This window comes from Bufo gargarizans, chromosome 3 (assembly GCF_014858855.1).
Source record: "Bufo gargarizans isolate SCDJY-AF-19 chromosome 3, ASM1485885v1, whole genome shotgun sequence".
In the NCBI taxonomy this organism is placed as follows: domain Eukaryota; kingdom Metazoa; phylum Chordata; class Amphibia; order Anura; family Bufonidae; genus Bufo; species Bufo gargarizans.
In genome coordinates this window covers 551,365,806-551,377,870 of record NC_058082.1, presented here as the reverse complement: position 1 = coordinate 551,377,870, position 12,065 = coordinate 551,365,806, and the positions used below count along the sequence as shown (strand labels likewise).

Sequence of the window (12,065 nt, the reverse complement as noted above, 5' to 3'; positions counted from 1 at the left end):
CTGCAGAAGACGAGTTCTGACATCTACTTTTGGCTGACAGACCTCACCAAAATCACAGCCACTGAGGCCGGATTGCAACTAAAGGCCGTTAAAAACAGGTACTCTAGCAAAAAATGGACTTTGTGGTTAAAAAAAATAATGATAATAGTCACCTCATCCACTTGCACATATCGGGACACTCACTCACAGGATGCAGAAGGACCTGACGCTCCCAGTATGGTGATGTCATCACAGGTCCTTTCAAGCTACATCCTGTGAGGAGCGAGTGTGCCCTTCCCTGGATGCAGCAGGACCTGCGATACATCATCACCCTATAAGCGCAGGTCCTGTGGATGAGGAGTTTTTTTTATTAACGTTGGCACTAGCGGGAATGGGGAGGAAGGCGAAGGCTGTTACATATGTAGGGGGCACAACTGGAGGAAGCGCACGGGGGGCATTATTTATACTGGGGGCATAATATATATATTGAGGGCACTGCAGGGGTTGGGGTTTTAACTTAAAAACCCAGTGAAAATCATCAGTTTTTCATGATCGTTAAAAATGGATGGGAAAATGGTTGAAAAAATGGCCATGAAAGTCGGAGTGCGTCTGTAACGGCCGTTTCCTTTCAGTGTCATGTGAATGTGGCCTAATGGAAAAATGTTTTAGCCCAAAATACGTACAACGCAATAATAAATGCGCCTAGGGGTCTCGGTAGTCTCCACGCAGGACGAGTCCACCGGGATTTCCATCTTGAGGAGTTTTATAATCCTCTGTGTGAGGCGGAGTTCCCCTTCAGCCACCAGCAGCATCTCCGCTTTCAGGACGCCTTCACACACCGCAGATTCTGTTGCAGAGCCTGACAATCCGTTCCATTCACCTGAACGGCGCTTGCAGAACTCCACCTGCTCGCCACCCATCCAATGAATGGAACTGATTTACAGGCGCGGACAATTCTGCGATGTGTGTGAAGGCGCCCTTAAAGGCGGGGTTCCCACATTGCGACCTATTCGCAGCTGCACCCAAAACGGCAGGATTTTGACACTGAATGTCGATAATCAGCCGTTTTACCCACAAATCACGGGGCCATCGCTGGTAGCGAAGTGAATGTTGCCACGGCATATGCACCAGCCTTAAAGGGGTATTCCAGTCTATAGCATTCTCCACCTGTTGGGACCCCCATTGATTGTCACCCCATCCACAAGAGTTGGAATGGAGTGCGGGGAACCTTCCTCTCAGTGCAGGGACGCCGTCCCTTATGGCAGGCGTTCTATATATACACATGACCTCCTCATGCGGGAGGGTAAATGACGCACACGCAGCCCCCGGTGGTAGGGATGTCAAATTACACTTTAATTTCAAACACAACATTTTGCTTTCCAGTTGTAGAACTACTCTACTGAAAGAACTGGGGGCGAGTGACACCTGCCGCAGCCACTCACAGAATACGCTGGCCCCTGGGGGCCCCATTCATTTACATAAGAAGTGGTTGGGTACAGAATAGTGCAGCCCAGCGTCATGTAAGATAATTTCTCTCTTTATACATCTGTACAGCTCTGTGCACTGCTGCCGCTGATCTCCGCTCGTGGCGTCCTCATCCGGGGAACATCGCGATTCTAAGTGCAGCGAAGACAAAGCTCTAAAATAAACAGCGGGAACGAGGTGCGCAAATGAAAAGACTCCGCCCTCTGCGCCCCGGGTAACGCCCTCCTTCCTGCTGCAATCCACGGCATGCGGCTCTTCTTGTCATGCAAATTCGGATTGTACGTGTTCTGCGCAGAGTCGTCGCCAGGAGTGCGGGGAATTACAGCTGCGATTTTACAGGACACTGATTTTATCAGAAAACACTTAAAAAAAAAAAAGTTGTCATGCCCTCGAGAATAGGAAGAGACGTTTTTGTTGAGCTCCCCTCGCGTCCGCTACGCTGCAGGAGGGGTTGTCCCGTGTGTCCGTTCTGTGGTCCTCCACCGCCAGAGTGCTGCACGCCAGGTCGCTGGAGAATGCTGGAGTTTAGCCATCGATTAAAGGGTCAGTGCGCTTTTCCGGAACGGCTCCGGACCCTAGAACTGGTACCACTTCTTATCCCTGTATTTCACCATCAGCTGCAGAGAGACAGAAGAGTCAGGGGCAAAACCGGAAGAAAGAAGCCGCTTCTGGTGTCTGCCACTTGGGGGCAGAGTAACGCTCCCTGTACATGGTGTAGCAGAGCTATACAGCTACTTCATGCACAGGTGCATTGTAAACCTTAACTGCAGCCATGTTTGAAACCTGCCTTAAAGGGGTCGTCCAGGATCAGAAAAACATGGCTGCCTTCTTGTATATACAGCTCCTTCCCCATCCATGGTTCTGTCTGCTACTACAGCTCTGCTTACTGACATGAATGGGGATGAGCTGCAACCGATGGACAGATGTGATGCTGTTTTTAGTAGAAAGCAGAGTTTTCCCCCCCCAATTCTGGACGCCCCCTTTAATTCCCTCTCCTCCCCTCACCATGTGCAGCAGTTTCCCCATCTTTCACTGAGGTGTTAATTGCTCCTAGTTTATAATCTTCTCTCCTTACTGGAATCATCTCTCTACATGAACAAGCAGGGCTGCACTGTAAAGCAAGGGAAGGGACAGGGCAGGAGCCATCTTGGATGGAAGTGCTTACCCCATGTGCATGTTTAGAGAAAGTTTCGGCACTTGACAACATGCGCTCTGTCCTGTCTTCCAGCTCGCCCAGCCGTTGTCCTCGCTCATCCAGAGCTTGACGAGCTCTACTCAGATCTGCCGCCACTCCAGTGGCCGCTCCTTTCACCCCCTCCACACTTCTCGGCCCGGGGATATGCTCGGCGAGGTGGCGGGAGCCGACTCCTGCAGACGCCTGTCCAACTGAGATACACAAGGAAACGTCCGTCAGTACACACGGAGGATGGAGTAGTAGTCTCAATATCAGCAGCCAGAGCTGCACTCACAATTCTGCAGGATGGCCTTAGAAACCCCAAAGAGGACAAGAACTAAGAGCTTAGCTGCCCCTATAGGTTGTATTCCCACGATTGTCTTAGTCTTCATTCACACGTCCGTGGAACATCGTCCGTCAGATACCGGACCGGCATCCTGCTTAGTGCAGGAGCGCACGGCGTCATTGGTTTCTATGACACCGCGCGCTTTGTGCCACCGCCGTACAGTACTCTTATACACCATACCAGTGTATTACTGTACTGCGGCGGGGGCACAAAGCGCGCGGTGTCATAGCAACCAATGACGCTGTGCGCTCCTGCACTAAGCAGGATGCCGGTCCGGTATCTCACGGACCGTGTCCCACAGACGTGTGAATGAAGCCTTATCCTCCAGTCACATCTAAGGCTGCATTCACAGTTCGGCTGTTCTGACAGATACTGGGGCGGCCATACACTGATTCACCCGACAGCTATTCCTCACCGCGCGCCAGACACAGGCAGGAATCCCGAAGGGAGAAGACCGCTGGTCGACAGCTCTGGCAGATCTCCCTCGAGAACAAAGGATCAGACATGTTGAAATCCAGCTGCTGATCCTCACCTGAGAGTCCGAAGGGCCCCCCGACATTCATCTAATGTGCATGGATGGCTTTATGGACGCCATAGTGCGGTGCGGTCAGCTGCACGGTATTGTGGAAGCCATGGCTCTAATGACAGCAGTCCCCACAATGCACTGAACCAGCAGGGGGCATGGGAGAGTTCTGTATGGGCCCCAGGCTGGCACCATGATGACAATTGGCCCCTGGCTGGCACCCTGATTACAGTTGGCCCCTGGCTGGCACCCTGATTACAGTTGGCCCCTGGCTGGCACCATGATTACAGTTGGCCCCTGACTGGCACCATGATTACAGTTGGCCCCTGGCTGGCACCATGATTACAGTTGGCACCTGGCTGGCACCCTGATTACAGTTGGCCCCTGACTGGCACCATGATTACAGTTGGCCCCTGGCTGGCACCATGATTACAGTTGGCACCTGGCTGGCACCCTGATTACAGTTGGCCCCTGGCTGGCACCCTGATTACAGTTGACCTCTGGCTGGCACCATGATTACAGTTGACCTCTGGCTGGCACCATGATTACAGTTGGCCCCTTGCTGGCACCATGATTACAGTTGGACCCTGGCTGGCACCATGATTACAGTTGGCCCCTGGCTGGCACCATGATTACAGTTGGCCCCTGGCTGGCTATCTCACAGTGATACGTACACAGCTCTTCTCGGTCCAATGTCGGTCCACTTCCACCAAAGAGTCCTTTCAGGAAGCCTCTGTTCTGGGCCTCAGGAGTCTCCACCAGTGAGAAGAGGTCTCCGAGCGCGTCCTGAGCGAGAGGAGCAGACGAGGGGTGAGACCAGGACAGTTCATAAACCTATACCGAAATACACTGCATTCTCCTAGTTGGCCCACCCCCAGGATGTAGCCCCTCCCCCATGTTGCAGCCCCTTACCCAGGTTGAAGCCCCTCACCCATTTATAGCCCATTTTGATAATCACAAAAAATCTGCAGAAAAAAACCAAACACAATAATAAAAACATGCAAATCTATAGATCAGGCGCCAGGACCCACAGGGCGGGGTGATCGCTTACACTAGTGTCAGACAGGGTTCACACTGACCTGGGGGAGATAAGTGGCCGCACACACAGCTGACGCCCCTTACCACACTCTTTGACAGATAGGAGCCTGTCCAGGGCATTACTCACCTGCAGGCTCTCACACATCTCCTGACTGTAGGTGATCCTCTGGACCTCGCTCGGAGAACATAAGTACAGCGCCTGGCCGTGGTTGGTGAAGCAGAACGTCCGCGCTATTCTCATGTCTGTAAGCGGCAAGTAGTTGATATCGAGCAGAGGCCGGAGGCTGGGGAGGCTGCAGCAACAAAGGACCCCAGGTTAGAGACTGAGTCCAGTCTGAATGGAGGAGGACTGAGCCTCGGCGACTCTTACCTGATGGTCATGATGTGGCCGTTGGCACAGAAGCAGGCCAGCAGGACGGTGTTGCACATGGTGACCACGTCGGCTCGGAGCAGGAAGGAGGTCTCGGTGATGTTGTGCACATACAGACACGTCTGGGACGGCAGCGAGAACACCTTGGCTTGCTTCTCTGAACAGACGACAGCAAACTGGTGATCTCCGATGTCCTGCGAGGAGGATGGGGAGAAGGCCACCAGTTTCCTCTTCCTCGTCTTCTCGTTGTCTTCTCCGCTGTTCGGGTCCCTCCAGACTTCATACGACGGGTGAATTAAGGAGCCCATGCAATCCAGGCAGGAGAAGGTCAGCACTGCGCCCTTCATGGTGAGCATGGTGCCTGCAGGGAGAGGTCACAGGTAACATACCTACCAACACTGTCTGTGAGGGGCATTCACACGACTGCATCCGCAAAACACGTATACCGCATACTGTGGATAAGCATGAGACAGGAACAGAACGCGGGCAGCGGAACGGACACACATTGTGCTGCCCGCATCTCTTGCGGGACCATTGAAATGAATGGGTCCACATCTAATCCGCAAAAAACGCGTATCAGATGCAGACCGAAAATACCGTTGAGTGATTGTCCCCTGACAGTGATGGGAGAGGGTGGATAATACAGCTAGACCAAGGCCTGCTACACAGCTGATGGGCTTGTTACAGTGCATCAGTCAACACAAGTCTCCGTTCTAGGCTCCAACCTTTGCTAATACATTGTAGCAAACCCTCAGCTGTGTCAGCAGGATTAGGTCAGGATCAGTGACTGCAGACAAGGTTTCTATTCACTAAAAGAGTGCAAAGAAATGATGGAAAACGGAACGGAACGTTTCATTAGCTGATAATGCTGTTGGTCTCAACCTCTCGTGATGGTTTCCTGGATGACCCCGTGTGAGATGCCCTCATGGCCGTGCATCCTGCTTACCGCTGGGAGACACCTGCACCGGCTCGCTATGCCTCTGGTCTTCAGTCGGGGGTACGTTCAGTGATATGATCAGCACCATACCCAGGCTGGTGCCCACCCATAGGCACGGTGAAGCAGCCTGGTCGTGCTTGCGGGCGAAGCTCTCCATGAAGTACAGAGCCGTGATGGCCTCCTTAGCCTCTTTATCGATGCTGGACACGCTGGAACTGCGCGAGCGGCTGAAGGAGTTCTCTCGACTTTCTATAGAGGAAGGTAGAAGCGGAGCATTAGTAATGGGGTAACCTGGGGGTACAGTCCGATATGACAGAGACGTCATCCAGCCGTCCGTCCCCTCCTGCGATATCATCGCTGATCTGTATGTGCGCTCCACACAGGGAGCTGAGATATGGGGTGCTGTTAGGCAGGGTCCACACAAAGCGTTCTGAAGGGGAAGTAGATGATGGCTCGGCGTCCCTCGGCGTCATACAGGATGAGGCACGTACAATACATGGACTACTCTACAGAGGACAGACAGAACTACCACAGCGCACGCACAGGGCTACACACGGGTCTTACCTTTCTCTGCCCACGAGTTGGAAGAATAGTGGTATTCGTCATTTGAGTAAGTACTGACTCCGTGTAACTGCTGGAGCATTGCCCGTCTGGATATGTAACCTACTGCTACAAGAGCCGTGCGGTGCGAGAGGACAGCGACAAGTACATGAGAGAGGCAAGAACACAGCACCATTACACTTCCCACCTCCCAATGTATACACCGACGCTCCAGCTATCCTCCCGTCTACTGCAGGCATGCAAAGTCCCCATTACACAGGGATGGAACATTTCTACAAGACGCATCCACCAACCCCGCCCTGCACCATCTCCTAACCGTCCAACTCCGCTCCAAACAGTCCTCCCACCCGAACCCCGCAACTATGTCTGCCTCCAGCTACACCCACACGAAATCATCCCCAAACACATGAACTGCTGCACATACACCTGCCCTCTGACACCTGCCCTCCAATAACTGCCCTCCAACAACTGCCCTCCTACACCTGCTATCCAATAACTGCCCTCCAACAACTTCCCTCCTAAAACTGCCCTCCTACAACTGCCCTCCTATACCTGCCCTCCTACACCTGCCCTCCGACACCTGCCCTCCTACACCTGCCCTCCTACACCTGCCCTCCGACACCTGCCCTCCGACACCTGCCCTCCGACACCTGCCCTCCTACACCTGCCATCCAACAACTGCCCTCCAATAACTGCTATCCAATAACTGCCCTCCAACAACTTCCCTCCTACACCTGGCATCCAACAACTGCCCTCCTACACCTGCCATACAACAACTGCCCTCCAATAACTGCCCTCCTACACCTGCCATCCGACACCTGCCATCCGACACCTGCCCTCCTACACCTGCTATCCAATAACTGCCCTCCAACAACTTCCCTCCTACACCTGCCATCCGACACCTGCCCTCCTACACCTGCTATCCGACACCTGCCCTCCAACAACTTCCCTCCTACACCTGGCATCCAACAACTGCCCTCCTACAACTGCCCTCCAACAACTGCCCTCCAACAACTTCCCTCCTACACCTGCCATGCAACAACTGCCCTCCTACACCTGCCCTCCTACACCTGACCTTCTACACCTGCCCTCCTACACCTGCCATCCAATAACTGCCCTCCTACAACTGCCCTCCTGCACCTTCCATCCTACACCTGCCCTCCTACAACTGCCATCCAACAACTGCCCTCCTACACCTGCCATCCAACAACTGCCCTCCTACACCTGCCATCCAACAACTGCCCTCCGACAACTGCCATCCAATAACTGCCCTCCGACAACTGCCATCCAATAACTTCCCTCCAACAACTTCCCTCCTACACCTGGCATCCAACAACTGCCCTCCTACAACTGCCATACAACAACTGCCCTCCAATAACTGCCCTCCTACACCTGCCATCCGACACCTGCCCTCCTACACCTGCTCTCCTACACCTGCCCTCCAACAACTGCCCTCCTACACCTGCCCTTCTACACCTGCCATCCAATAATTGCCCTCCTACAACTGCCCTCCTGCACCTTCCATCCTACACCTGCCCTCCTACAACTGCCATCCAACAACTGCCCTCCTACACCTGCCATCCAACAACTGCCCTCCTACACCTGCCATCCAACAACTGCCCTCCTACAACTGCCATCCAACAACTGCCCTCCTACACCTGCCATACGACACCTGCCCTCCTACACCTGCCCTCCTACACCTGCCATCCAACAACTGCCCTCCTACACCTGCCATCCGACACCTGCCCTCCTACACCTGCCCTCCTACACCTGCCATCCAACAACTGCCCTCCTACACCTGCCATCCAACAACTGCCCTCCTACACCTGCCATCCAACAACTGCCCTCCTACAACTGCCATCCAACAACTGCCCTCCGACAACTGCCCTTCAACAACTACCATCCAACAACTGCTCTCCTACACCTGCCATCCAACAACTGCCCTCCTACAACTGCCATCCAACAACTGCCCTCCGACAACTGCCCTTCAACAACTACCATCCAACACCTGCCCTCCTACACCTGCCATCCAACAACTATCCTCCTACAACTGCCCTCCTACACCTGCCATCCGACAACTGCCCTCCTACACCTGCCCTCCTACACCTGCCATCCAACAACTATCCTCCTACAACTGCCCTCCTACACCTGCCATCCGACAACTGCCCTCCTACACCTGCCCTCCTACACCTGCCCTCCTACACCTGCCCTCCTACACCTGCCATCCAACAACTATCCTCCTACAACTGCCCTCCTACACCTGCCATCCGACAACTGCCCTTCTACACCTGCCATCCGACAACTGCCCTCCAACAACTGCCCTCCTACACCTACTATCCAACAACTGCCCTTCTACACCTGCCCTCCAACAACTGCCCTCTTACACCTGCCATCCAACAACTGCCCTCCTACACCTGCCATCCAACAACTCATCAAGCCCTCTGTCACCCTCATCACGCCCTCTGCCCCCCTCGTCACACCCTCTGCCCCCTCATCACGCCCTCTGCCCCCCTCATCACACCCTCTGCCCCCCTCATCACGCGCTCTGCCCCCTTATCACGCGCTCTGCCCCGCTCATCACGCGCTCTGCCCCCTCATCATCACGCCCTCTGCCCCCTCATCACGCCCTCTGCCCCCCTCATCACGTCCTTTGCCCCTCTCATCACGCCCTGTCACCCTCATCACGCCCTCTGCCCCCTCATCACGCCCTCTGCCCTCTCATCACCCCCTCTGCCCCCTCATCGTGCCCTCTGCCCCACTCATCGTGCCCTTTGCCCCTCTCGTCACGCCCTCTGCCCCCCTCGTCACGCCCTCTGTCACCCTCATCACCCCCTCTGCCCCCCTCATCGTGCCCTCTGCCCCTCTCATCGTGCCCTCTGCCCCTCTCATCGTGCCCTCTGTCCCCTCTTCACCCCCTCTGCCCCCTCATCGTGCCCTCTGCCCCCCTCATCGTGCCCTCTGCCCCCCTCGTCACGCCCTCTGCCCCCCTCGTCACGCCCTCTGCCCCCCTCATCGTGCCCTCTGCCCCCCTCGTCACGCCCTCTGCCCCCCTCGTCACGCCCTCTGCCCCCCCTCATCACCCCCTCTGCCCCCCTCCTCACACCCTCTGCCACCCATGTCACCCCCTCTGCCCCCTCCTCACGCCCTCTGCCACCCATGTCACCCCCTCTGCCCCCCTCCTCACGCCCTCTGCCCCCCTTGTCATGCCCTCTGCCCCCCTCCTCACGCCCTCTGCCCCCCTCGTCACACCCTCTGCCCCCCTTGTCAAGCCCTCTGCCCCCCTCCTCACGCCCTCTGCCCCCCTCCTCACGCCCTCTGCCCCCCTCCTCACGCCCTCTGCCCCCCTCCTCACACCCTCTGCCCCCCTCGTCAAGCCCTCTGCCCCCCTCCTCACCCCCTGGTCACACCCTCTGCCCCCCTCCTCACACCCTCTGCCTCCCTCGTCAAGCCCTCTGCCCCCCTCCTCACGCCCTCTGCCCCCCTCGTCACGCCCTCTGCCCCCCTCCTCACCCCCTGGTCACGCCCTCTGCCCCCCTGGTCACGCCCTCTGCCCCCCTCCTCACGCCCTCTGCCCTCCTCGTCACGCCCTCTGCCCCCCTCCTCACCCCCTGGTCACGCCCTCTGCCCCTCTGGTCACGCCCTCTGCCCCCCTCCTCACGCCCTCTGCCACGCTCCATCCTTCCTGCCCTATTCCACCTCTATATAACAGAACCACTTCTCACAGATGCTGTAAACCATGCACATAACTAAACCAAGGAAGGAGAAGCCACAGAAGAAGTCACACCGAGGTCTTCATGAAGAGCTTCTGTGCCCATGACAACACTTCTTGGACTCACCTCTTTGAGACGACCACCTGCGACTGCGTTAATATTTGATCTTCTCTAATGGGGGAAGAGTCGTCGGTCGTGGTCTGGATATGTGGTCTTCTCAAAGAGGTGGTCTTCTGGAGACGGTTGCTATGCGTCTCATTGGGAAGTGCTGTCATAGGCACAGAGGTGTCTGCTCGTATTAACCAGCGATACGCCAGGACACATTTCTTATACACGCCGGACGCCGTTTTGGCGACTCTTCTGGCGATTCTCCTTCTCGGCAGGAGCGGGACGCACATTTCACTCGCCGGCGTTTCCTGTAATCGATGTTGTCTGATCGCAGCAAGTGAAATGTGGTCTTCCCATGGGGTATGCCCACCTGAGTAGGGCCACGGCTCGTGTCATGTGGTGGGGTCTCCGACATGCAATATCCACCCATACGCCCGGATCATCGCCCCTGTCTATCATTTACTAAGAGGCTTTGTGCTTCAATTCTTCACCATTTTCATGATCTCTGTTTGCTGTCAGTGAATGGGAACATGCTGTTTTGTATCTGAAAAGTGTTACCAATGTTTTTCACAGTATATCAGCCTGCTGTTCAGACTACGGCTGTAACAAACCCTCAGCTGTGAGAAGTATTAGGTCTCTGCCTCTGAATGCAATCAAGGATGTTTCCATTTACTGACAGCAAGCAGAGATCTAGGCAATGGTGATGAATTCATACACAAGTGTTTATCTCAGCAGTCAAAAGGCAGTAAATTGGTGGTGGTGGGGGTCAGCTGTATTATGGGGTGCACCCAGCACATGGCCGCCGGCTCGCACTGAATGGAAGACGCTAATGAGATTTGGAGGCCGCGGCTCGTAGATTGCGGCAGCCGGCGCTCGGGAAGCAGGATGGAGCCTTAATCTGGTTAGTGCTGCCACCGGACGTCTGGATGTAGCCCCCGAGCAGGGAATGACCAGCACCAGACACGAGCCGAGACCCTTCATCAGGCGAGGAGGATCTGAGGTCACTACACACGGGGGGCACAATGCACACCACATCAGGACATCTAAGGGTTAACAAGTCCTGGTCCCAGACAGCTCAGAACCTGGCAGCAAGGGTGGACTGACGGGGCCCCCTAGGACAGCAAGCATGGCGGGGCCCCTCACCAAAAGGCAGGAAACACTGAAGGCTGGGGACATAAAGCACCGGGCCCTTACTGGCGGTCTCACTTCTTAAAGGGCCAGTCCACTGTTGTGTGACTAAAGCTTAAAGGCGTTTTCTCAGGAACAACACGTGGCCCTCGAATAAATGGAGCGCAGGTCACACTATGGAAACGCTGTACACGTCTCCGGCAGACACGCGTGACCCCCGATACATTACGTGATCGGCGGTCATCCTGCGGACAGGCGTTCCTGTGAAGCCCCTCTGTTCACGTTATAAGGAGTTCTGAAGCTTCCTGACACACAGTTTGTGGTTTATGTCCTGTCCATTTTCAACATTTCTGTTTGCTGTCAGTGAATAGAAACGTTGGTTTATGCTGCGGTGACCCAACACTTCTCACAGCTGACAGTCCATTATCTCGGATCCAGCTATGGACAGCACCAGGGGACTGTCTACGTGGATACGCTGCGACAAACCCTCAGCTGTGAGCACTGCTAGGCTAGGACGGATATGCAGCCTGTGGATATAAACAAGAATATTCACATTCACTGACAGAAAGCTGAGGCAGTGCCCATAAATCAAAAAAATAACGCCGTGAAAACGGCGGGGAGAGCGGCGGTGACGCCCATAATTACCAGCAGGGGGCGCAATTCTGCAATAGTGCCGTCTCTTTATTCTATGGGCTGTTCACACTCG

The 12,065-nt window shown here is 55.2% G+C and overlaps 1 protein-coding gene across 3 annotated transcripts in view; it reads right to left on the bottom strand.

The window, feature by feature from the left end:
- Nucleotides 1-1,354: 1,354 nt before the first annotated feature.
- STXBP5L (syntaxin binding protein 5L) overlaps nt 1,355-12,065 on the bottom strand; it is a 195,895-nt gene continuing 185,184 nt past the window's right edge. For all 3 annotated transcript variants that reach the window (XM_044287379.1, XM_044287383.1, XM_044287380.1), the window contains 6 exons: nt 5,862-6,101; nt 4,916-5,276; nt 4,673-4,838; nt 4,182-4,293; nt 2,630-2,850; nt 1,355-2,081 (listed from right to left, as the gene is read on the bottom strand). In XM_044287379.1, the coding sequence (XP_044143314.1) occupies nt 2,040-2,081; nt 2,630-2,850; nt 4,182-4,293; nt 4,673-4,838; nt 4,916-5,276; nt 5,862-6,101 (1,142 nt within the window). In that variant the 3' untranslated portion in view covers nt 1,355-2,039. The remainder of the gene's footprint in view (nt 2,082-2,629; nt 2,851-4,181; nt 4,294-4,672; nt 4,839-4,915; nt 5,277-5,861; nt 6,102-12,065) is intronic.